This window comes from Puntigrus tetrazona, chromosome 22 (genome assembly GCF_018831695.1).
Source record: "Puntigrus tetrazona isolate hp1 chromosome 22, ASM1883169v1, whole genome shotgun sequence".
Classification (NCBI taxonomy): domain Eukaryota; kingdom Metazoa; phylum Chordata; class Actinopteri; order Cypriniformes; family Cyprinidae; genus Puntigrus; species Puntigrus tetrazona.
Window position 1 is genome coordinate 11268948 of NC_056720.1, and position 27184 is coordinate 11296131.

Consider the following 27184-nt stretch of genomic DNA (forward strand, 5'->3'; position numbering starts at 1 on the left):
TGCGAAGACCTCCCCTTTAAACGCCACAGCTCTCTCGCTCGCTCGCTGCCAGACGCGTTCGGGCGAGCGTTGCTGTTCTCCTCATATATTCTTCTCGCCCGTTCCCCAGCCGCGCGCGCGCGTTCTTCCTCGCGCGCGCAACACTGTAGCGTTCGCGAGAACCGCGTCCGGACTTCCACGATCATTTAGCGCCGAGATCAAAAGCGTGAGTACAACTTGACCCCATCAGCGGCTTTTGATTCCCGTCAGCAGTTGGATACATACGTATATATATATATATATGTACGCGTGAATATTTTGATGAAGTGCACGGCGTGTCAGCTGCGAAATGTTCAGCGTTGACTGAAAGTGCGACCGTTCACGTTTAGTTCACGAGAGAAGTTCGCCGCCGTTATCTCACGGAGTTGTCCGTTTTCATCTGCCCCTTGATCGAAACAGGACCTCGGCGTTAAGGCTTTTTTCGTTTTGTGAAATAACGTCTTCGTGCGGTCGAGTAGAAATGGTTTATTGCGCGCGTCGGGAGCACGTGCGAGTCCTCTAGTTTGTTTGCTTTTGTTCTTAAACAGCTTGTTGCGGCTGCTGCTCTTTCGAGCAGTTTTGCTACGAAAGTAAAACGTCTATCTGTCATATTTAGCATCCGCTCTCTAATCATTTTCTGACAGGTCTGCGGGTGGGACGTCGTGTTTACATCGAAATAACTCCTCAGATTTAACATTGTGGACGTTATTAGCCGAATAAATGTGTTGTTCTTATCCCTGTGTGTTTATTTCTGTTGTTGCAGAGGTGTCTTTGCTGTCCATGGACCACCTGTAAATCCAGGTCGGCTTCTCCGGGGATCGACCTCGTTTGAGGACCGCAGTTGTGCCTGAAGCATGAGTTCAGTGCATTATTTCCATGGCAGTCTGCTTAGTTTGTGGATAAACTTATAATCTCATCCGCAGTCTAGATCCCTGGCCTCGTTGTAGGTCAGCGTAGGACCCTTTGAGGACCGTTGGAGTCTTTGTGTCCTTCACCAACAGGAAAGAATGGCAAAGTGGTTGAAGGACTATTTAAGTTTCGGGAGCAAGCGAGTCCCCCCCCAACCGCCCAAACCTGACTACAGCGAGAGTGAGATATTGAAGGCATACCGCGCTCAGAAGAACCTTGACTTTGAAGACCCTTATGAAGACTTCGAGAACAGAGCCAGAATCGACAACGGGTCGACCGAAACGTCCCACTTGGGCTTTGGCTCTCCTCTGAAATCCTCTAGTCTGGATATCAAGGTTGTGTCGCCCAAGCATCGCCTTATAAAGGTGGACTCGCAAGACCTGGGACGAAGCAAGATTCTCTTAAGCTCTGTGTCTTTAGAGGAACCAACAGATCCGGTGAGTCTTTTACAATATTGTAGTACAGACTGTAATATTATCTGCGCTGGACAAGTAACTTAAAAAGGATTAAAAATGTCCTGTTTCATTTTGTGTTAAATTTGCTTAAATACTGTGGGAAATGTTTATTTTAAAGACATTTTTCTTGATGTTAAAACCAACCAACCAGTTCATCACAACAATGTGCTCAACCAATGGTGTAATGCTGGAGGCGGGGTTATGTATTTGACCAACCAATGGGAGATGGGGGGAGTGTTTATGCAAGTTTTTTGAGAACATTTTCACATGTGGTGACTACATGTATGTCTAATTAAAATTGTATATATATATATATATATATATATATATATATATATATATATATATATATATATATATATATATATATAATTACACCAGTGTAGATATATTTTTAGTGTTTATGTGGAAAAAAATTGGATTGTGTAGGCCTATACATGAACTCAATATAAACCAGTTGCTGTATTTTACAGCTCTAAGTAGTCGTAGATCTTAGGAGTTGTGGTGATACCTGAAGCCATCAGGAGATGAAATTCATAAAACAGACTGTCAAACAAGTGATTTGCGGTGTGAAACAATCTTTCATGTAAACCCTCTGTTAACCCTGCATTAGATTTCGTGTCTCGGAGCACCGTAGGTGTCAAAAGCCCTTGATCCACCATAGCTGAAGCTCTTGAATAATACATGGAGTTTAGTTAGGCTGGTGGGGTTGGGGCGGCCCCATAGAGAATACTCACAAGAGCCAGGAAGGTTCGTCCTGTGATCAGACATTGAGTAGAGACTCGATACTGGCGGACAGCGGAGGAATCAGCACACACACATGGCCACAGACGGATAGCAGCCTTCAGTGCAGTCTCATTGATTGTAATCAGTACCAGTGATGAGCGAGCTGATTGGTTGGGCTTGAAGAACGGCCGTGCCAATGTCGCGCCATCGATTTAAACCCCAATTTAATGGCGACCCTCTAAGTGCATTGTCTTGCGAGCACCGTCACGCATCATTCCCTGCTAACCTTCATTAATTTCCACCGTAATCCTAATTAAGTTTTTATAGCGTTCCTAATGAACATTTCAGATTTATTGTCCTCGTAGTCTTGTTAAAGATCAGCCAGACAATTGGCCGATTTGCCTGGTGGGAAATCGGGAGATTGTTGCGCGCCGTGGTTTGCGGGGCTGAATGGTGCCCGCATGGAGCCGTCGGCTAAAGCGCTTGTTTGAGAGACCATATGGCCGTCTTTGTAATTGTCTCAGTGCCAGCTGATTGAGGGCTTCCTCCCAGGCCTGGTGTGGGAGATGAACGCACCTCCAAACACGCTCATCAACACTTTCCACACTGCCTCCTCCTGCTTCACGGGGTCTTTGTGAGCGTTTTTTTTTTTGTCCTGCGTCTTGTCTTTTGTGAGGTGGTGTTGCTGAAGGGACACCTTTTGAAAGTAAGAGATTTCATAAGGGTTTTGGAAGGAAATTTTTTTCTTTTCTAATTTTGAAACTGCTATATTATTTTTATTTGTAGAGCTGCGCAATGTGGTTCAATTTTTTTTTTATATTTATATGAATGTATAAAATGTACAGTGTATAAATATTGCTTGTAATTTTCACAAATCACTAAAAACTGCAATGCAGATGAGTATAACGAGTATAATATTAATAGTAGTAGTAGTAGTAGTAGTACACATTAAATTATTTAAATAAAGTGTGTAAAATGTACAATATATAAATTTTTATATAAACAGATTACTGTACAATTTGCTAGTCATTTTCACAATAAAACAGCATTTTCTTGTAAAACGTATAATAATCTTGGTGTTAATTACAAATTACAGTGTACATTGTATTATATTACACAATCCTCGAGCCCAAAACCAGTCATGGGGTAAATTTTTTTATTATTGAGAATTATTCATCTTCTAAAAGCTGAATAAATAAAGATTTATTAACCATTAATATATGGTTTGTTAGGAGAGGACAATATTTGACCGAGTTACAGCTCTTACTTACAGCTTGGGAAAATTGCCTTTAAATATATTTACGATAGGTAATTTGTAAAATATCTTCATGGAACATGAACGTTTATCTAGTGATTTATGGCATAAATGAGAAATAGATCATTTTTGACCCATGCAATGCATTTTTGCCTACTGTTCCAAATATTTCTCAGCCGCTTAACACTGCTTTTGAGCTCCAGAATTATATTATTATTTTAAATTATATTACATTAACATTAAAATGTTAAGTAGTCGTGCATAAGAGGAGTTAAGAAATTACATTACAATTACATTTTAAAATACAGCTGTCTTTCCTCTCTCGTTTCTCGTTCCTCATTACAAGTTGAAGATGGTTTCATGTTGTGCTCCCAGATTAATGTTATAAGTGATGCAAGCTTGCAGAGATGGCGTTTGTTTGAACTGTGCTTCTCCAAGACACTGAAAACACTGGATAATGAGCTGCTCAGGTGCACATGAACACATTGCTGCGTTTCTCTGTGAAATACACAGCACAAGGGGGGTGTCTTTGCCTCATAATCATGTAAAATTATTCCCCTTCGTTCATTCCTCAGCAAACTGAGATAATCTTCAATTAGTTGGAGCGAATTAAAGGGATTTCTTGCGTTCCCACTTCTGGTCATCACAAATCTTTGTTCTCGTTCCAGGTGGTTCCTTCAGCTCCAGTCATGGGAGACACCGACTACTCCGACCCATTCGATGCCCGTTTGGACCCGCGTCCCGAAACCGCTCAAGGCCCGATCACCCCTGAGAACAACGGCTACATGGAGCCCTATGAGGCCCAGAAAGTGATAACCGGTCAGTCAGACTTCGTCCCTTTTCGTTTGGTGTGTGTGTGTGTGTGTGTGTTCCCATAGCCCAGGGGAGTCTGGTTTTGCCGTATGGAGGGAATGAGTATGAAGTATGAGTGTGTCTTTCTCGGTCCCTCCCCAGACATCCAGAGCTAGCTGTCAGACAGTGACTCACTGCTGAGTCTCGCACGTCACTGTTTTATATTCATGTAATCTGTTCCATTGTTTTATTCCTTGCAAATTGTTGAACTTTGCCCTTCTCGCTTGCCGATTTGAGAGATTTAAATCTTTTAAAACCTAGACAGTATTTAAGGCATCATCGGGGAAGACTGTTCCAAAAAGGTACCCAACAAACTTTATACGGTTTTCTGAAACACCTGGCCAAAGCTAGAAGGAACATGATCCGATACGGCTAGGAACTATAGTCTCATTTTGGCATTAAAAAAAGGAGCTTGACCGCGGCAGGTGCAACGGTTACGCAGCGCCTAAAAATGGTCCCCAGCTAGTTGGAAAATTAGGCTATTTTTAAAAAATAGTGGCATGTTTCTTTAAGTCGGCATTGCATGTATCGTTTGCAGTTGAAGCAGGCCCACAATGCATTGGTGATACCAGCAGAATCCAGGGAAATGACGATTATAACTAATTATAACTCGAGTAGAGTTCTTTAATCGTGGTTGGCAGCTTGCTGGCCAGGAAGGCTAATTTGCTATGGGTTCCCTCAGGAATTTCCTATGGGTTTTTTAGTATAGTGTTTTATTTATGAGAAAATGGGGTCTGTAGTTAGCATCAGCTCAAGAGACTTTCCCATTCGATTTTGTTCCACATTGTGAATGATACAATTATACCTTAATTTACCTAAAGTAGCCAGAGCTGTCTATGACGAATCACACAGGTACTGGGCTACTTCACAGCGGTAGCTCCCCGGACCAGTCTAAATAGTCCGAATATAAACCCTTATTATAGATGTACCTTAGTGATTCAGGACAAGCCAACAACACGGTTTGGAAAATGGTTTCATGGTGCACTCGCTTATGTAAATTTTGTATACTTTAATCACAAAAAGTTATTAACTGCGGCTCTAATGGTACTTTTTACTGAAAATTCATATTCATTTTTCCACACTGTAAATTATAATGCTGTGATACCGAATTCCACTTACTGTTTTTAGAGTTTTTAATGTGTTCAGACAATTTAATTAATTGCATAAAATGTTTATATAATTTAAATATGATCAGTTGTCAATTAAATGGCTCTTGGATTATGTTTTTCGGGCCAAGAGTTTAATATGGATGATTTTCTTATTTGCCACAGTTTAGAAAGCTATCGTTTAGCTAAAATGCAATAGGAATTGCAAAATGTCAATTTAGAACACATTTACTTCAATGCAAGTTGCTAACATGTTTACCTGGTTTATGTAAACTCAGACCTTTATCATAGCTGTAGTCCTTATTTAGCAACTTGCTAGCAGCTAGCATTTAAAAAGCGCACGGCTGCTTCAAAATGTTGGTGGTATGACTTCAGGGACTTATTTTTTTATATAACAAAACACAGTTGTATTTTGCTCGCAAAAAGTTTATTAAAAAAAAGAATAATAAAAAAGTAATAAAATTTCCTCTACCAACCAACGGCTGAAAACTGCTAATGCTAACGCTTCTGCAATATCAGAAGAGAATTTCATTCATATTTGTGTTTCATAAAACTTGCAGTTAAATAATTCAGCCCAAATAAAACTGAAATGTTGTACCTGGTATTTGTTTAGGGCTATATTTTCTGTGCTACTTTTAGAGTTTCGTGACTAGCATTAGCTTAGCAATGTGCTAACGCGACTCCTATCTGTGCTATTCAGCCATTTGAGTGAGGATGTTAACTTTAGGGCCACGTTTCTTTAAAGAGTTTACCTTTTTTTTTTTTTTTTTTTTTTTTTTTTTTTTTAACTGCAAAAGTTACTGTACTTATGGGAAGCAATGAGAAGACATTGCAATGAGAAAAGAATACAAGCACTGTCTATGGTAGCTGTCTACGAAGACATACTTTGCTAGATTTTGGAACACAGCTGAAATGTCTTGCCTTCCATAGATATTTTCAAGGAATTGTGTTGGGGTTTTTTTTTTGTGCTGTAGGACCCCAGCATCCACCTTAATTTCTCCTCAGATCGGTCTTGCCTTCAAGGCAGCCTCATTTAATTTTCAATCCATCTCTACAGGTTAATCTCTTCTCTCATTCTCCATCAATTCTCAGGTAGAGGGGGAATCTAGCAGCCCCTCTCTCACGCGTCACAAACGCTTAACATCAACACACACTCCCGTAGCTCTCCCTCCACCTCAGGGTCTGTCCCTCAGGGCCTCCTCTTTGTCGCTATGGAGACGGCTAAGGAGCCCAATAGAAGCAGGATGTGTGAAGGTTAAAGTTTGTCTTTCTCTTGTTACTCTACGCCTGCCTGATTTCTTCTCCATCTTTCTTTCTTTCGTTCTTTCTCATTAAAGCACGCGTTCACGCCAGTATTTCTTTCCAGGCAGTCCTTCCCATGTCTGGTCTGTTTGGTTTCACACTTCTCGTAATTTTTTACGTCTGGGCTGTTCGCCGAATAAAACTCAAGTGACTAATTCATGGATGTCTTTGTAAATTAGCATTTAGTGTTGAAAAGATTAGGGGAATGTTCTGAATTCACACTGAATCAACAACGTTTGTGTTCTTTATTACATATAGTATCTATTAAATACGGTGTTTGCACAATATATCGTATCCATATGGGTTTCTAACTGGTATAAAACTTTCATTTATTGTATTGATTAAAATTGTGCATTTACTTGTGCATGTCAATGTTGATGTAGTTTACTAAAGCTTTTACATCTCCAAAGTAAAATATTAATATTTAATAAAAAGCTTAAATGAACATTAGGAGAAATTTTCCCCTAACTGAAATGAACCAAGTTAAAGTTAACTTCAAATACTAAAACTTTAACTAAAATTAAAATGAAGCTGAATATAAAAATAATAGATGCTATTAGATACTAATAGATACTAAAATACTACATAATCTAAAAATAACATATTTAGATTTCCTTCTGCATTATCTAATGCTTAAAGGTAAATATTAGTTTAAATGTAATCTTTAAAAAAAAATTCTCAAAATGAAAATGGGCATAATGCTGTGATTGATTTTGTTAATGCTTTGTTTTTTTATTGTTTTTTTTTTTTTTTTTTATTCTGAAGGTAAATTAAACTTTTAGTAGGGCTTTTTTGTTTGGTTTTTAAGTCTATATTGTAATAAGTTTTAGTTACTTAAGTACTTATTTTAGCATTTGTAAATGCAAAATTTAAATTTTCAAAAATTTAAAAGGTTTTTATTATTAATATTATTATTATTATTTAAAAGTGCAAAAGTTTAGCAAACAAACTTGAGCTAAAATAAAAGTATGATATTCCTAAAACATTTCGTAGTTGCAGATTTTTCCGTATAGGCTTTTAACCGACTGTTATTTTTGCTGAAAAGCACTTGAAGGTCATTCAGACATCCTGTTGTTTGGTGCTTGTCGTTCGAGAGGTATGATAATGGAAATGAAAATCAGGAGAAATGAGAGACCCCAGTCCTTGAGATTAGACTGGGTCTGCGCGCACACACACACACACACACACACAAACATACTCTTTCTCTCTTTGTTAAGCCCTCCCGTATAAAGCCGGCAAGCTGTGCAAACACAATTTGTCTCTCCTTCAGATTCATACCCCGCCACTCCTCACCAGACATTTTCATAATTAATGTGGCCCAGGCGAGGGAGCCCAGCTGTGGAGCCCAGGGAACATATCGATTTATTGTTGTGTCTTGATTTAACAGTGCAGCCTGTCTCGCACCATTTTAATGAACAATACGCGACAGTGAAACTTCTAGAAGATGCCTGTATCAGCTTTCGAAGCCAACTGTTATGACGCTAATCTTACAAAGCCAGATGTTGGACTGTCAAGACAAAGTCTGGTTCACTTTGTGACTTATTCTGACCACGAACTGCACTTGGACGGGCCACGTGACTGACACCCAGTGTGTAAGCACAGTTTGGTTTTGTTTAAAGAAATTGTTCCCCCAAAAAATGAAAATTGGAGAAATTAAGCTTTACATCACTTGCTCATGGATGCTCTGCAGTAAATGGGTCTAAACAGTTGATAAATTCCTCACAATTATTCACAAGCATCAAACTTCAATTGGTTTCTTCCAGTTAGGGCTGTTTTTTTTTGTTTTGTTTTTTTTCTTCAGATTTTATCGTTTAATTCGAATTTTAAGGTTTTGCTATGTTTGTTGTGTGTGTTTTTTTTTTTTTTTTTTTCAAATCGAGTAATTGTGATTTTTTTTTTTTTTTTTTTTTTTTTTGTATAAATATTACTTTACACCAAATATACTGCTTTATACCAAATATTACTGCAATCCAACGTATGTCGGTGCACATGCTCACGATTGACGCATGTGATTGACATGCTCATATTGCAAGGCGCTGGTTTTATACTGTCAGAAAGAGCTTTGTCACCAAGTATGTTTACATAAAAGATGACAGGGCAAAATATGCAGCAAACATAGAAAGTAGAAGTAGAAATGGAGTATAAAGCTGAGTTCTATGCATTCTATGTGTAAAGACAGTTATTTTGAATTTGGCTTATTTTTTTCATCTAATTGCTTATCTGTGGCTTTATAAGATTTAATTTGTGAAAGTTTATATCAAGTTTGGTTGGTGTTGCAGAGCTGCAGAGGAGAGCTGGAGGTGGAGCGGGAGGCTGGGGGAGAGGGGAGGTCCAGCTCTATGACACCCCATATGAGGAGCGCGTCCCGGGGCAGCCGGATCTGCCTGAGGAGGGGAGGGAGAGCAGGCTCCCGCAGGACGACGACAGGCCCGCTGACGAATACGACCAACCGTGGGAATGGAAGAAGGAACACATTTCCAAAGCTTTTGCAGGTAACCCGACTAGCCACTTTAATTTGCTGGAGTTTGAGGGTAAAAATAAAAGTTGTCTGTTCTTCAGACTTTATTAAGTGTTTTTTTGTCACTGATGATATTTTACCATAAATTAATATAGCCATTGAGTGACAACAGTCTGCTATGTATCTCATTACCCCGTGAAGCAGGGAGAGGACCTGAGCATATTAGTCATTGCACTTGCAAGTTCATACACACCTCTTTAATGTTATTTTCAGCGATCTCCGACTGGCAAAGTCAAACATCATTGGCGCTGACGAGAATAGCAATCAAACCGAATTTACATTTAGCATTAGACGGCACTTTCAAATTTGACTTGATGTCAGACACTCTACCGGTAAACATTGGACTGTGTTTGCTGGTGTCTCTGTTTTCACGTTCTGAATGGCTAATTGCTGGAGCGCTTTCATCAGGTTTCTCGGTGGGTCTCTGTGAAGGTTTGTTGTTTTGATGAGAACGGAAGAGCGGTGTTTGACCCGCGACTATGCTCTCTCACAGTCACCCAGTTGCCCTGCTGCACAGGATCTAATACCAGAAACGAACAATGTATATGTCGGTGAACTAGCATCGAAAGCCGTATCTACAGCCCTCACATTCTTACTATCCTCATTTAAAGTTTGAATGCATGTCTCTAGTTTCAAAATCTTCCCTTTCAGCCTAACTGTATCCCTGCATTTATCACACGTGAATCCCACGTCGCAGACAGAGAGAGATATATTCTACATGTGACCTTAAATGCATACATTGATAATGAATACATATGCATTCATTTGTTTGTTCATGTTTTTTGGAACAGCGAGATTACGTTGTTTTTAAATGACATTACTAAATAAAAATTAAATAAGTAAAAAACGCTTTAAAAAAACGTATTTTAGTTTAATACAGTACTGGAAATTACTACATGCATGGATGGCACGTCTCCAAAACACCATACAATGGATTAATTCCCAACAGAACTGCAAAATTTGAGGTGAAGGATTCAGTGGGAAAGTATTTTTCATTGTTGCCTGCAGCAGAAAAGGCGCAAAGAAAAAATCAATCTGATTAAATCGTTGAATATTGTATTTCACTTGCAAACACGCCACATTACGGGAGTAAAACGGTTGCGAATGCTGTTTCATGTTGATTCTGTTTCATGTTCTACCACTGATCTGAGGCCAGTTTTATAGATCTATGCATAATGATTTATAAAGTGTTTGGAAACAGAAGCCTTGAAGAGCAATTATAACCACAGAATAAACAATACAGCCTGTAAGAATCAATTCTACTTACTTCATTTATTTGATTGCGTTCTTTGGTGTATTATGGTTTAGGTCATTCGAATTTTTGGTTTTTGGTCGCAGACAGATGTGAAAAGCGTCCCATGTGGATGTTTTTGGATCCAGTGTATGTGGCCTGGTGTGTGCGCGTGTTTTGCAGAACTCACGGGCAGTAGATGAAAGCAGTGCCGTGGGGCCAATCCTGTTTAATTGAGCTGTATCTCTGCGTCAGGGGTCAAGGTGACACTGGAATAAATCATCCCCCGCCTGGCTCACCACGCACACCTCCAACACACAAACACTCACTTTTTTCCATTAATTAAGGCCCTTCTCAGCATGTCTGAGCTTCAGTACAGCAGAACCAGTGGTCAGCAGCGCCATGCATGAGCACAGCACTTCCCAGCATCGAAACGGCAATGGTTTACTGCTGCAGAAGCACTCTGTATTTTTAGCTGAGAGACAGAAAGTGAGCGCAAGGGGCCAGTGGTAACTGCTGATGTGAAGACCTGCTTTTGTAGCACAGAAATAAAGAACGTCATTAATAAACGCCATGATTGCAAATTGTGTGAGCTATACAAATTGCATCTGATCCTTGTCTGATGAACCCTGATTATTTAGGGCTTCCTTAAGACAGACTAGTTAAGGAAGATATCATTAATAATCCATAGTATTTGGCATTTTGTGTGTTGACTTATATAAAAATAATTTATCCCAAAGATAATTCAGCATCACTCTATTCTTGTTTTTATTACTTAAATATTTTATTTTTGTATTTACCAATTTACAGTAGTTTTATTTTTCTTCTACATTTTTGAATAACCGAATAATGAAAACTAAATGAATGATGAATGACATAAATATACACATTAAAGTAGCATGTTAACTTAGTTAATCATTCTGTGGGCCACTCATCTCTGCTGTGCCTTTGTAAATTAGTTTTTAATCGCACTTTTTAAATAATAAATTACACTCAATAAATAATACAAACATTTAAAATGCAAAAAAAAGAGAGGAAAAAAATACATAATTTAAAATGAAATATTCCAAAATAAATTATTAATGCATTCATTCACTTGTAATAGTGTGAAACACATTCGGTTGCGCAAATGAAAGTCAATATGATTAAATTGTTAAATATTTTATTTTAATTGGAAATGTGCAATTTTACCAATAAATGGGTTTCAAGTAGAATCAATTTTATTTATATATATATATATATATATATATATATATATATATATATATATATATATATATATATATATATATATATATATATATATACTACTGATGTGAACCCAGTTTTATAGATGACTCAATAATGAATTAAATCTGTGTTTTTGAAATTTTGGACACCAATCAGTCGACTAATTGTCCAGTATTTGTACTTTTGGACATGTTCTAGTGGCTGCACGGCTCTACCGCTGAAAAGCGATGCAGAAAGCACTTATGTGTTTTGGTGCGAGTGAAGAGATTTGTGTGCAGAGACGGGTTGATGGTGAGGAGGGGGCTGTAGCCTTGCGAGTGGAGGGCCGCAATCAGTCACACGCTGACACCTCCGCTCTCCTTCAACCTCCCTCCCTCTCTCACCCTTTCAGCTCTGACAGGTTTGTCCTCCTGCAGTGCTGACACACTCAGGCTGATAAACCACCGCAGGGGTGCAGGGGCATCTCCATCCACCTCCTCCCCCATCTACCCCTCCAGCAGTGGTGATTATCACACTCAGGGGAGAAGGGAGTGAAAAAGACGGCCGGACTGAGAGCGGCATGAGCTGAGGGGGACAGAAAGACATAGGAACACATTAAAGCATCTTTAGCGCACATACGGCCATTTTCAATTTGAGAAATGGTCCGTCATTGGACCCGTTTGAAACCTTCAGCCAATCAGATGCTCTGTTAATATAGGCCGAATTTGCAAAAATTCGAAGGGGCGTGAATTCGTGTTACTTGTAACATGTTGTCCTCAACACTGCTTGGGGGCAAAAACATTTTTTTTTGTGCATTTTTTGAAATGCATTCTGAGAGCGTCTTTCTGAGTAAAATAAGTTATTAAATACAGATTTTCAAAATTGAGCAAAATACAGATTAAAACACAATATTTTAGAGCAGTGCTGGTACAATTAACACGAGTTACATAATCAGATGAATTTATCCAAGTAACTCACCACCAAGCCGTCCTAGATGTATATGACTGTCTTTTTTCAGACCAACACAGTTAAGAGTTTAAGGCTCTTGCTTTTTTGACGTAATTTACATCATAATTTGAAAACTAGAAATACCCCCAAAGGCGTATAAGGTAGCTTTTACAGAGTTTCAAAATAAGGAGCGCTATCCACAAGCGTTACCAAGCTCGGAAGAGCCAGGATACATTTTTTAAAGTATACAGCATGGCTTGGGGTGAGTGAAATATGCCGTACTTTGAGTTTTTGAGTGAACTATTCCTTTAAGTATTTTGCATACTGATGGAAGTGCTTTTAAACATTTTCCATTCAAAGAGCTTAGCCAATCAGAATGTTGGTCATTAGCGTATAGTCTCATGGTGTGTGCGCATCAAGAGTGACAAGTAGATCACATACAAAGTCAACGCAATGCAATTGCAGCAAAAGTGTGATATTTGCCTCAATCACGCTAATTGAAAACCTCAAACTCAGTCGGGACATTTAAATGATGCGTGGCATTCATTAGCGTATAAGCTTACAGATACAGTAGCATAATGTAACATTAATGTTCCATTCATATAAAACAGATCCCAAACTCCTTTGCTGGTGCGTTGATGTTTCTTGACAACAGCCATTATTTGCATTTTCTTTGCAAACAAAAAGTGTTCTTGAAGATTTATAATGTTATGGTTGGCAGACGGCAGATGGACTATTCTGACGATGCGTTTCATACTTTTCTGGACCTTGACGGTGTTTATTACTTGGCAGTCAAGTCATAAACTCCCTGGTTTTCATCACGGATATCTTGAATTGAGTTCCCAAGTAAAGCAGAGCTTTTATGGGTTTTCATGGAGGTAAATGAGTAATGACAACATTTCCATTTCGGGGTGAAGTAACCCTTTAATAGCACTTAGCCCTAAAGGTGTAGTAGCAAAATGTATTAACTTAAATGTCCCTGAGGTGAAAAATACGATTTTCATATAGTTTTTTTTTTTTTTTCGTAATGTCAGTGCTTTTCTTTATTTTACATTCAAAGCAGTAAGCCAATCATTAAAGTGGGTCATTACCATATAGTCTTAAAGGTATAGTAGCACATACCAACATGTCCCTCGGGTAAAAATTAAAAAAAAATTCACAGCTGTTTGCAATGCTTTTTAGCTCAATCTTTCAGTGTTATGTCGTATAAAACATATCCCAGACTCTCTCGCTTGTACGCTGACATGCCTTCACAACAGATGGTTTGGTTTTATTTGCATTTCAGCTCCATTTTCCGTCTCGGTTCGGTTGTTAAAAGTGTGACTATGACGGTAAAATCTTGGCCCCAGTCCAGCGAGCCTTAATTAGGCCATTGCAAAGCTGTCACTATCCACTCAATTACCACAATCACTTAAGCCACACGGCCGCCCGGCACGTCCCTCAAGCCTCTCTGCACTCATTACCACGCTAATCAACCGCAGAGATGCATTCAGCGACACGCCACCGACTGTAGATCATCGAGTCACGCCGGTAGAGGATGTGGGCACTGGTGTAGCCGTCCATCATTTTGTCCACGAAGGCTTGTTTGTGTTCTTGACTCGGCTTGTGGGGTTAAAAGGAGTCACAGAATAGATACTGGACAAATAGACTCATTTTCAAATGAGTCCTCTTTAAAACTTCTTACACGCTTCTGCCCAAACCGAAGCGCCGTTGGATCACTTGTGTGGAGGATTTGGTTTTGGCTTCAAGTGGTGCTGAGGAAACATGGTCGGTGTGAGTGAAGGAGAGAGAGAGAGAGAGAGAGAAAGTGGTGGCTCGCGTGTCCCGGGTCTGTCAAGCGGCTGTAAGCAAGCCCGGGGGAAGCGAGAATGGCTCCTATATCAATTTATTTCCCTCTCTTTCTCTCTTTTTCTCTTTGTGACAGTAATGAAAAGGCATGTCCTGGTAATTCGCTCTCGCGCAAATACACTGAGGCAGGAGAGAGAGGGATACATGTGGGGGGGATGGAAGAGGGAATATCATCTCACTTAGGAGGAAAAATGAAAGCGAGAGAGGAAAGAGGGCGGTAAGTGGTTTACAGAAGATAAAAAGCTCAGACAGTGGAGCGTAAAAGGATGAATGTAATGAAAGGGGAGAAATGGGATTTTCTTAGTACTGTTTTCCGGTAATTACAAGAACAATAAGTGAGGTAAATATCACATTAACTTTATTTGTCACTGTGACCGTTAATACGGTCTCTGTGCGGTAAATATATATTGAATTTACCAGTTTTCTCAAATTTCACTAGATTTAGGTGACGTATGAAGTATTTATGATATTCACAATGTAATATTTTCGCACATTAGTTGTACTGTTTATATGTTTATTAATATTTGGTAATGCGTAAGAATAGGGAACACTTATTTACCGTTAACTACGATTTTTCCCTTAAACTCTACATTTATTTAAACTAAAATTTGCTGCTTATTAATAGTTAGTAAGGTAGTTGTTAGGTTTTAGGTGTTGGGCGGGATGTAGAATAAGGTCATGCAATGTTAGGCATTAATATATGCTTAATTATTACTAATAAATAGTAATATGCATGCTGATGAGCAACTAGTTAAGGGACCCTAAAATAAAGTCTTACTTAATAATGTTATAATAAACCATCCAACCACCCATCATTTATTTTTATGGATGATTGGATGATTGATAGATGGATGAATTATAGATTGGATGGATGGATGGGTGGATGATAGGCTGATGGATGGATGATGGGTGGATTATGGATGGATGGATGGATGATAGATTGATGGATGGGTGATGTGCGTAATATGCATATGCAGACAAGGATTAATAACAAGGATTAATTCTTGTTACTTTTGTGAAAAACAATAAAGAAATATGTATTGAATATTGTAAAACTTATATAAAAATAGCAATTTCTCATTCTTAATTGTCACATTAGCAGTAAAATCTGTGCGTGTTAGCTGCCTCATGTTAATTGAATCCAGACACAGCGAAAAAAAGGCCTCCAGATGAGGTTTTACAGCTCACATAAAATGCTACCAAAGCATAAAGCGCATTAAGAGTTTGTTTGCACCTTTGGTAATAACATCTATTGTGTAAATTGAGACTTAATCACAGTTTTGCAGTGATGTAACATCGTTTCTTTTTATTACGCGCTCAAATGAGGCTTTCATTATTCCAGATGGGCTCTCGCACTTAGAGTAATCTGCCGTCTCTGCACATTTCTAGGCAGAGACTCATTTCTCTATAGCCTTGTGCTTTAGTAGTAATGATGTACGAATGCTGTGGCCATCTGTCCCAGCGTGATGTATTGTAGCCCAGAGATGACCTTTGTGGCGAGTGGCTGGCGCTCTTCAGTGTGGGGTTTTTTTTTTCCAGGCCTGCTAACAGGCACTGATGCGCTGCCCTTTGTCAGCCTGACTGGGTCTGACAGGCATGCTGGAACCGCAGGAGTGATGGGACAGTTAATGTAGAGCATTAAAGTCATACAGTGAAGGGACGGAAACGTCTCGGGCCGGTGTGCACCTGTAGGTCTATAGATTTAGAGTATGTATGTATGTATGTATGTATGTATGTATGTATGTATGTATGTATGTATGTATGTATGTATGTATGTATGTATGTATGTATGTATGTATGTATGTATGTATGTATGTATGTATGTATGTATGTATGTATGTATGTATGTATGTATGTATGTATGTATGTATGTATGTATGTATGTATGTATGTATGTATGTATGTATGTATGTATGTATGTATGTATGTAAATCTCTGTCCAGACCAGATTTTGTAGTCAAACCATCACTGTGTATTTGTAATAACCTCTGAATACAATCTAATGTGACTGAAATATGCTATTTGTAGCCTTTTGTTATTAGATTCGCACAAACACTTATGAAAATAGGCAGGATGTCATAAAAATCGCATGCACGTTATACACTGTTGTAATCGTGTATTTATTAGCTTCATGTTTCATCCAGAGCAATGTTTTGGGAATGAATGCGATGATGTGTAATGTAATCTCCTCTAACCCTTTTTTGCGGCGCCTGACACAACTGCACTTTTCTGGTTTTTTCAGACCTATTCTAGCAGTCAGCGTCAAGTGCCGTATATCATTATAAACAGGAAAACTTGACGTTTAAGTCTGGCTAATTTAAATGATCAAATTTTCTTCTGTGTTTTTCTAAGAATGAATGAATTCCCAGAATTTTAAGAAAAACGCAAGCAATAATTGGGTGGGTTTTTTTTTTACTAAGTATTTAAACAGAAACTCTTGAAGTTTGGAGATTTTTTAAAATTTTTTAGAAAGTTGTGGGTGTTTTACACTTGTAAATGATAAAATTTTTTCCCCATTCCCCAAGCAAGCTATAGCCATTTCAACGAAAAACGTCTCCATCTCTACTAACAATATAGATGTGTCCAAAAAACGTTTATTGAGAAAGAAAATGGAAACCGTGTTGTATAATGACAAAAGTAGTTAAAACAGTTGCACAAATTGTCTTCCCAAAATGATTCCCAAACTACAAACAAAATGAGTGAGAAATATGCAACGCACATTTGTTTTTGCAATCTTATTTCCATAATATAACAGCCAAACGGATGAGCCACTGGCTGCTGCCTGTGTCAGAATGATTTTCCCGGACATGGCCTTGCGACGCGAATACCTAAATTCCAGTGCTTTATCCCATACGTACTGCCGTTTCATCCTTGTTTTTGGTTTGTTTTGTGTCAAAGTGCACTGTTGTGTGTGTGTTTCTGTGCCTTTTCAGAGAGCGCTCGCATGCAAACGTTAATTCTGTGTCTGTTTTCATCCACGCACAACACAAACTGTAAATTATATAAATTATATCGATTTAATATAAATAGTTTATAATGTATGCTTTTATTAAACGCGTAGTTTTTACATTACAACAAAGTATTTTTTTTTAGTCCAGAGGTATAGCGTAGTATAGCTCGTCTGCTTGGCTGGTCACTTCAGTTGGTTCATTAAGAATTACACTGGATTATTTGCGAAATCATCTACGGTATCGGTGGAATTAGTCCGATTATTTACAGGGTTAGCCGGGTTTGAAGGAGGATTAGCGGGTCCACTCTCTGATTCTAGTTCTCCAGATGGGACCATTGTTCCGCGCCAGGCATCAATAATGCACAGGGAGCGGGGCGAAAGAGTCTGTGACATTCTGCCTTCAATAATTCACCAGTCAGCGGGGGATGTATGGGCCCGCCTGTTTCTTTTTCCAAACATCACCCCATCATGTTCTTTTCGAGAGGGCGCGATGAAGGGGGTGGAGGTGTCGGATGGTGGTCTGTTTATAAAGATGTCACACATCTCCCCTTTGGCCTATTCTTCATCTTGTAATCCTGTTTGTAAGTGCGACGCGCTTGCATGCGTTACAAGGCACCCCATGCAAGTGTGAGAGTTGGAAGCGAGGCGATTGGGATGCGCGAATGTGGAGTTTGCGCACCAATATTTTTACTTATTTAAATTTCGTAGTAGCTGAATAGTCGGCTAATTAAAAACGATTCCTAAAACAGTCTGAGAATGAGATCAGTTTTGGACTTTAGCTGTTTAGTGGAACCTTTTAAGTTTTTCATGGAACTCTGTGCATGTTCTGAAACTATTGGAAATCAAAAGCATAAAAATACGCACCTCTAGCTTTATACATCCCATTGCAGATACGGTTTGAGTGTGTATATATGTGCTTGTAATGAGATTTATGGGATTGGGATGGTAATTAGATGTTGAGTCAGCTCTCACATTGCATTTCCTGCCTGATAAGCAATGCGTGGAGACTGACATCAGTGGATTGTCTCTCTTTTCTCAGTTATCTCTGTTTCTCACCGTTCTCTCTCTGTCTTTCACTGTCTGCATCTCTCGCTCGCTCTTCACCGACATAGATATGAAAGATCTGACCGAGCTGCCGTGGCCTCCTCCGGTCGGACAGCTGGAGGAGGAGCCCATCTGCGGTGAGCAAGGTGAACTTTGACCCCCTCCTCCCCACCGCTGCCCCTCCAGTGTCCTGTATCCGTCGAGCTCGCCGAGTCACTGTTTTGCTGGAAATCTCCCGTTTGCTTCCCATTTGATTTCAGTCGTTCCCACTCATGTTGCTCTCATCACAGTAGCATGCGATGAGCGCACGGGGTCAGTCCTGTCTTTCGGTTATGTTTTCACTCGGGATGACGCCATGTTACAGTTCTAGCCAATATCAGTGGTGTTATCGTTAGCCAAAACTATTGCAAATCATTTTCGTTAATTGACACAAAGCTAAAGGGGACTGGTAAACGTTAGATGGAAATGATAAACGTGAACCAAAATTAGAATGGTGCAACAATATTACTAAAGTAAAATAAAACAAAATTTAAATAATTAAAAAAGACAAAAGCTAATAAAAGCAATAATTACTTTAAGCGAAAAATGAGAACACAAAGCTAAATCTAAATATCAGTAAATCTATAAATTACACAGATTTATTTCCATTTTGTGAATGGCCGTCAATAAATGGTGTATTTTGTAATTCCAAAAGACCCTGGAAAGCCTTTCTGCTGCTGTATGTTCTAGTGACTGTTGACATTATCGTGCAGTTGATGATTTTGTTCTTGCATGCAATCCCAAACATAACATTGTGCATTCCTACTAAATTTTAAAATGCAACAAGTTAATATACAAAATTAAATATTCATCCTGACGATAAATTAAATAATATTGGCAGATAACCAATTAGATGCTCCCTTAGTGTCAATGCTTGACAGCACAGTTGAATTGGGTTTAGCAATGATGATCTAAATGTTTTAACGTGAGAAAGGAGCACATAGAATTAAATACCTACTTACCGATAAATTAAAAAATATCGGTTGATAGCTAAGATGCCAAAAACTGGAACAGTCCTAGTTTTCACACTTGATTTGATTCCACCTCTCCTCTGGATCCACAGATCTCTTTTCACCCTTTTTTTTTTTTGACTCTGAACCCCGGTATGTTTGCGTTATAAACATCCTACAGCCTTCTTGTTTTGTTACTCCTTGCTATTTTGGTTTAGATTCCTCCTCCTCTGCAAAGCCAGTATTGTTAACTGTCCTAACCATGCATGATGTGACACGCATATCTAATGTTTAATATCGAATGTATGGAACCTATTTCAAGATAGGTGGCGCAACCCGGTGAAATACGACAGAAACCAATTAGTCAACTGCATTCACATTATGCCACGTAGCAATCGATCACGGGAACCCTAAATCTGATTATCACAAACGAGTTTTATAGCCTTGTCATGTCATTCCTGGTTATTACGCAATGTTATAAAACCCCAAAACTTTTTCAATCACTTTTCCACTGCTGTTTGACATTGAATTAAATCGTTTTCTCTCGCTGTGCCCATGCAGTGCAGTTCGAGGGTGCTGAGTGGGATCGTTCCTGTTCTCCCACAGAGCGCCTGAGGTGTCCCAGGCCTCCGCCAACCACAGGGAGCATGAAGCTACGCAAGCCAAGCGAACCTCATTCCATGATCGGCGAGAGAGTGGATCCCACCCTGCCCCTGGAGAAACAAGTGTACGTCCAACGCGCACCACAAACCATTAGAGGTTTGAAGAAAAAAGAGGAGGAAACGGAGAGGAACAGAGACGGCTAAGCTAAAAATGCCGCAATTAGAATGCTATCCCATAATGCATCTTGAGGCATTGACATTCTGTCATCAGTTACTCAACCCTAATGTCGTTTTCTCTGCGGAATATATTTCGATGAATGTTACAACTGAAAGTCAATGGGGTCCAAAACATCAAGACGTTTTTTTCTTTTGCTTTTCACGGAGAAAATAAAAATGTCACACAGGTTTGGAACGACATAGGGGGTGAGTAAATGGTGACAGAATTACCATTTTTGACATTTTCAAGGCACTTGATTGGTTTCAGTGTGACGTCTCGTGCCTGTGGTAACACCAGCCTAGTGAGTTATTGTTTTATGGCTATGAGAATATGACTTATGGGGGCGGTGTGCATTAGAAAGTGCAGTCAAGTGCATCCAAAATACTGCTGCAAATTAGTCAGCTGTTCAGGATACACATTTCCCCAGACACAGACAGCAGCTGGGGTCTCACAGGAAAACATGCCACGACAGTCACAAACACTCAAAACACTCGAACACTCGCAAAATATTTACAGGTGTTAGATTTCAAATGTGCCAAATATGATTAAACAGGTGATTTAGTTTTCTTAGTAACATTTTCTATTCTCTTCAAATCCTTAAATGAGCCAGTTTTGTTACCGTACCTTTAAATTTTGTCATTAATCACTCACTCCCTTGTCATTTTAAACCTGTAAAAGCTTAGCTCATTTGAGCTTGTGATTGTCCCAATTACTGCCATGTAATGAACACAGTCAAGGTCCAGAAAAGTGTGGAAGACATCTTCAGTGGTTCAACCGTGATGTTATAAAGCAATTGGAGTACAAGAAAAAAAAAAGACTATTCAACAAATTTGTCACCGTAGCTTAATTTTAGAGAGTACCGCATGCAAATAGGCTCCACTCTGTGTCAGCTGTAATACACAAATGCGCTGTTTCCAATCAAAGCGATACACCAAAGGTATCAGGTGACAAATTTTTTGAATGAAGTCACTCTGAAGTGACTCTGATGGCAGATGAAGCATTATGACAATGTCTTTCATACTTCAGTGTTCATAACTTGGCAGCCAATGGGACGGTTACAAGCCTCCTGGTCTTCATCCAAAATGTCTTAAACTGTGTTTTCCGAAGACAAATGAAGCTTTTACAGGTTTGGAACGACATGGAGGTAAGTGACCAATGACACAATTTTCATTTTGGGGTGCAGTGACCTTTAAAAACTTCAGTATGCTAATGACGTGTTATGACTTACTGACTTCTTTGCATGCGTGCTGTCTTTCAGATGGTATCACGGCTCTCTCTCGCGCTCTGAGGCCGAGTCTCTACTGACCCTCTGTAAGGAGTGCAGTTATTTGGTACGAAACAGCGAGACCAGTCGCTTGGACTACTCTCTCTCTCTGAGGTACAGCGCTACACCTCTTCCTCCATCAGCTATAGCAACATTTTATTTCTCCGTTCCCTCCATTACCGTTAAATGAAGTGAGCAAATCTCATCCCCATTACCCCATTTCAGCTAATTGCCTTGTGTTTTGCTTCATTTGTGTCTAGTTGTCTGTGTCTTAGTTGTTTTTGTTCTTCATTCTTACCTAGTTTTTTTTTTTCTTTTCTTTTAATCTTTTCAAAGAACAGAATTGTTTCAAAGAAAGAAAATATGCGTAATGTAATGCAATTTAATTTAATGCAAATTTGTGTATTTTTTAAATATATACTGCACATGTGTATAATGTGTACAATGTATAAATTACATTTCAGTCGTTTAGCAGACGCTTCAAAGTGACTTGCATATGAAGACAATAGAAGTAATCAAAACCAACAAAAGATCAATAACATGGAAGCGCTATGACGAGTCTCAGTTAGCCTATGTAACGCAATACACATTTTTTTAACAATAACAATGAAACATAGAAAAAGGAAATCTATTGTAGACAGATAGATAAAATAGAAGTAGAATTATTTTTATTTGTTTATATTTTATAATATATAATACATATGTAAAAATATATTGTATAAATATATATTATAAATATATGAAAACATTCCACTTATATATTTTTGGGTTTTTTATAGATGTATTATATTAGGTATATTATGTAATGTTTATATAATACAATACAATCATATTATTTATCCTTTATATTTCCTTAATATATAATATCATATATAATTATAATTGTACATTTTAAATATCTTTCTTACATGTTATATTACATTTTATTTTATTTTTTTCATTTTGTGTACTTTATAGATGTATCTACCATTTAGTTCCAATTTTTAAGGCATAATATAATTTGTATATATTATATTTATTTATATATGTATATATGTATGTGTGTGTGTGTGTGTGTGTGTGTGTATGTGTATATGTATGTGTATATATGTATATGTGTGTGATATTTGACTATATGTTACTATTAATGGTGGTTTTGCTATGAATAATCACCTGTTTTTAGTGTGGAGACTTACCTGCTGTCGTGTGACATTTTAAAGTCAGTGTTACTTAAATGTTCAATCACATTTCTCGGTTTGATCTCATATTTCACATACATATTTGCTCTTCCATTATTTTACAGTGTTATCATATTGAACATTCTCTCATAATTGTGTTTTTGATTTAATTCCCTCCCTCACCTCCTTGGACAAAACGTCCCCGTCTCATTTGCACACTGATGCGCTTCTCGATAGGCTATCAGCTGGAGCGATAGTGCTTATCTGGTCAAATCTCGCAGCTCTAATTACCGCCTTGATCCAGAACCCCTGATCCCCCTCCTCTTTCTTCATCTTCCTTTATTCTCCCCGAGCTGTAATCAGGCAGGTGAACAGCTCTCGAGTTCACAAAGCTTCTCCTGGCAGCGTTAATGAATATGAATGACCTGCAGAAAGCCTTTCACACACCTGAACACACTCGGTAATCACACACGCCTAGTGTTGCATGCACACTTTATAAGTCACAGGCAAAAAAACCCTCCAGAACACGTTCAGCGACATGCTGAGACTTTGTTCACATGAAATCAGATTTGTGAAAAACGCTTTCGGACGGCGAACGTTGGAGTAAATGAACGACGCCGTCTGATGTCATCACGGGGGCGTCTACAGCTTCAGAGGCCTGATCCGAATCAAAGTGACAGCGGCTCAGCGTTGAGAGCTTTGAACGGGCCGTCATTGAGATGCACAGGCTTTATTTTGAGCCCAGAAGTGACTCTGTTCGTCACGTACCTGGCAGATAATACCTTGTTGGAGACGACGTGCTCCTTGAACGCGTTAAGTCTTGAATTTTAACGCGCCGCTTGATTTTTGAAAGAGTTCCATGTGTTTTCATTCACACTTTTTAAGGTGAATGGTATATAGTAGTGTGACAGCTTCAAACTAACAAACGACTTCCTGTTTCTATACATAGAAATCCAGCCTTTCGGGCTGAGCAGTCTTAAAGGGGAGGTGGAGAATGATATTCACATCGAGCTGTGCTGAAGTTATGATATTCTTTTACACCATCACTCAGATTGTCCTATTTATCGCTGGTAATCTTTTGTTCAACGCTGACCCAAATACCATATTCACAACCCCACCTAGGGATCAGGTTATATTTAAGCTGTCGAGTCATGATGACGTGATCGGAATTTATCTGTGGTTAGTTAGCTGTCATCTCTATTAAAGACTATTAAATATATATATATATATATATATATATATATATATATATATATATATATATATATATGTATATATATATATATATATATATATATATATATATATATATATATATATATATATATATGTATATATATATATATATGTATATATATATATATATATATATATATATATATATATATATATATATATATATATATATATATATATATATATATATATATATATATATATATATATATATATATATATATATATATATATGTATATGTATATATATATATATATATATATATATATGTGTGTGTGTGTGTGTGTGTGTGTGTGTATGGTCCTGTGAAGTACACAGTAAAAATAAATTGGTAAAGTAACAGATAATGTACAGTCAGCTTATTACACGTGACATTATTCATTCGTTTTATGGACATTTTCTATTAAGGCTAAAACACAATGCAATTATGGGATTCAAACGAGTGGTAAAACACCTGTAAAAAATAATTACAGAAAAATCTTTCAAATTATACAAGATATCATTGGCCTTTTTTTTAGCATGTACAAATTAACATTGTATCAGAGTAGTAAAAAAAAAAATTAGAAGATCAAAGTATTTTTATTTAATTTTTAAATTTAAAAAGTAAGACATTTTTGAAAGTTTTTTTTAAAGGTAAAAGTGAAAATCCAGTATCTCACAATATTAGAATGTTTCCTAAAATCAATCAGTATTTGCAAAGCAGAAAAGGTCAAGTTCTTCAAAGTGAGGAGTGAATGAAGAGATCAGTCTGTGGCTCTGCTGAGGCTCCGTTGGGTCTTCACTGGTCTTGGCTGACCAATCAAGCACAGTTATGTCATGGTCAGCAGATGGAAGCATGAAGTGCTCCAAAATCACCTGACAGAAGGCTGCATTGACTTTTGGCTTGATATAACACAATGGACAAACACCAGCAGATGTCACAGCACCCCAAACCATCTCGGAATTCAGAAACCTAGCACTGTACTTCGAGTAGGTTGAGTTCTGTGTCTCTCTAGTCTTCCTTTGGACTCAAGACCTTGATTTTCAAATGAGATTTAGATACTTTTGTCTGAACAGAGGACCTTGGACCACTGAGAAAAAGCCCAGTTAAGATGCTGCTGGTGTTGTTTCAAAGTGTCTTGGTAGCTCTTTACCTGAAGATGGCTTCAGTCTGCTCCTTCTGAAGCTCTCGCAAGTGTTTGAGTGGGCTTTGCTTAACAGTATTCTCAAGCTTGCAGTCATCCCTGTTGCTTGAACACCTTTTCCTTCCCAATTTCTTCCTTCCAGTCAACTTTGCATTTAGCATGCTTTGATACAGTCACTCATTTCAGTAATGGACCTCCTGTGACTTAACATGTTTGTGGAGGTCTTCTGATCATCTTCCCTGTCCGTCCACAGTCTTCCCCATTGTTGTGGCATCAAGGAACAAGAGATGGAATTTCTATAGAATTCTATACTATATAACTTAAAATATTTCACTTTCTGAAATATGTTACAAATTTATATATGAAGCACATATTCTGCATGACCGAACTATACATCCCTAAACTAGCAAAAAGCAAATTAGGAGTCTGAGGTGTAAAGTCATAGTTAAAGTTTGTTAATAGTGAGAATTAAATTAAAGTGTGCCCACAGCTGTTTTTTTTGTGTTTTGATTTTCAGGCATAATTAATTTGTGAATTTTACAGAAGAGATTAAAATTAGTTTTGCTTTGCGAAGATCATTTCCAAGCTGCTTATGTTGCCCAACATGCCTGAAGATTAATGGCAGTGTTGCATGTTTTTTTTCAGGAGCTGCCAGGGATTCATGCACATGAAGTTCAGCCAGTCAAAAGACGGCCGCTATATCCTGGGCCAGAACAGCCCTCCGTTCGACACCATCCCAGAAGTGATCCACTACTACACCACACACAAACTCCCCATCAAAGGAGCCGAACACTTGTCCTTGCTCTTCCCTGTGCTGGTTCAGACTCTCTGATTGGTCAGAGCACTGTCATGGGTGGAAAAAAACAGCCAAGGGATTTGCCGTTGGATATGAAGAGTTCTTCGACAAAATCAGCATCAACGTATACAAACGTGCATTTAATAGTACAACAGCATCTGATTGAGGACATCAACTTCTAAAATGGACACATCAGGTCAAATTACAGTTAGATCTGTTCACACGCTATTTCACGTTCTTGTTAATAACACTTTTCCATCTCATCGAATGAAACGTACCAGACTGGTGGCAGCGAGACCTGTTGCTTGTCTTCAGTCGGTGTTATTCTCCGCTTGGACGGTGGATTAGCCACCGCTAATGTTTATTGATCGATTAGCATCCTCTTAGGACGAGCAGACGGGCCTCTGTATTTTTATAGCTGCTGTAAAACACACTTCAATGTGACCGTTTATGACTATCTGCTCTTTAAAGTTTGTAAAGCTTTTGGTTGTAGTAAAGACCCCTGAGACCACACACAAATGTTTGGCTTGCTCTAGACAATAGTCCTCAAAAAGACTTTATAGTTCTTACATTGTCTTTGTCACGGTTGCTGGCCGTAGATCAGTGCATGTTGGCAGCTTACGTTGAGGACAGTAGCTGATTCTAACTGATAAAAAAAAAAAAAAACTCGATGTGATGTTTGAATCATGATTATTTGCAGAGATGTTCCTGTAATTGGAATATTAGGTCACCAATACCATAAAATGCTGAAAATGTGTTTCTGTAGCTGCTGTTTTAAACTGGTTTACATGTGTTCTATAATAAAATTTCTAAAAAGAGTGCTAGTTGTTAACAACCATTGCTTCAAACTGCTATTCATGCCAGCTGCAGACAATTTGAGAGATCTAGACCATTTTTACGCTTTTCATCAAAAAACAGTCTTGTGGTTAGGGTGCTCCAAATGGTTGCTAATAGGTTCTGAGTGGATGATAAGATGTTCTAGGCAGTTGCTAAAGTGTTCTTCGTGGTTACCTGGTTGCTAGGGTGTTAGGTGGTTTCTAAGGTGTTTTGGGTGGCCACTAGAGAGTTCTGTATGATTGGGTTTTTTTTTTTTTTTTTTTTTAGGTAGGGATTCCTCCCTAATAGTCAACTAGCCATTAGTCGGTGAAATAAAAACTTGGATGGTAATATTTCATTTAGCCACTTAGTTGCATGAAAAAACTAAATCGCAGAAAGTGGCATTTTCCTTGACGGACAGATCATTAATAGCTGGTCTCTGTGGTAATTACAGTACATTAGTCAGGATATGCAAACGTTCATTTTGTTCATCAACCAAACGTGGCTTATCGTCCAAAACATGTAAGTAGCAGCACCCTTACATGGCTGCTCGTGCTGTCGTTAACCTAGATCATTTGATCATATGCATTTAACTTAAAATACTCCCATCA

The 27184-nt window shown here is 38.4% G+C and overlaps 2 protein-coding genes across 7 annotated transcripts in view; one reads left to right on the forward strand and one right to left on the reverse strand.

The window, feature by feature from the left end:
• On the forward strand, positions 1–26576 carry shdb (Src homology 2 domain containing transforming protein D, b). Of its 4 annotated transcripts, none has more exons than XM_043223292.1 (8): positions 1–205; positions 782–1364; positions 4032–4182; positions 8903–9115; positions 18440–18517; positions 19922–20087; positions 21438–21557; positions 25607–26576. In XM_043223292.1, exons 2-8 carry the CDS (start codon positions 1026–1028, stop codon positions 25791–25793), a joined length of 1254 nt encoding a protein of 417 aa, XP_043079227.1. In that variant the 5' UTR covers positions 1–205; positions 782–1025; the 3' UTR covers positions 25794–26576. The 4 variants fall into 4 exon arrangements, with proteins under 4 accessions (XP_043079227.1, XP_043079229.1, XP_043079230.1 ...); XM_043223294.1 differs by having other exon boundaries at positions 18440–18508; XM_043223293.1 differs by lacking the exon at positions 1–205 and adding an exon at positions 245–264.
• Positions 1–27184, reverse strand: part of LOC122327734 (CUGBP Elav-like family member 5) — a 1183696-nt gene that overhangs the window by 801821 nt on the left and 354691 nt on the right. The window lies entirely within an intron of this gene.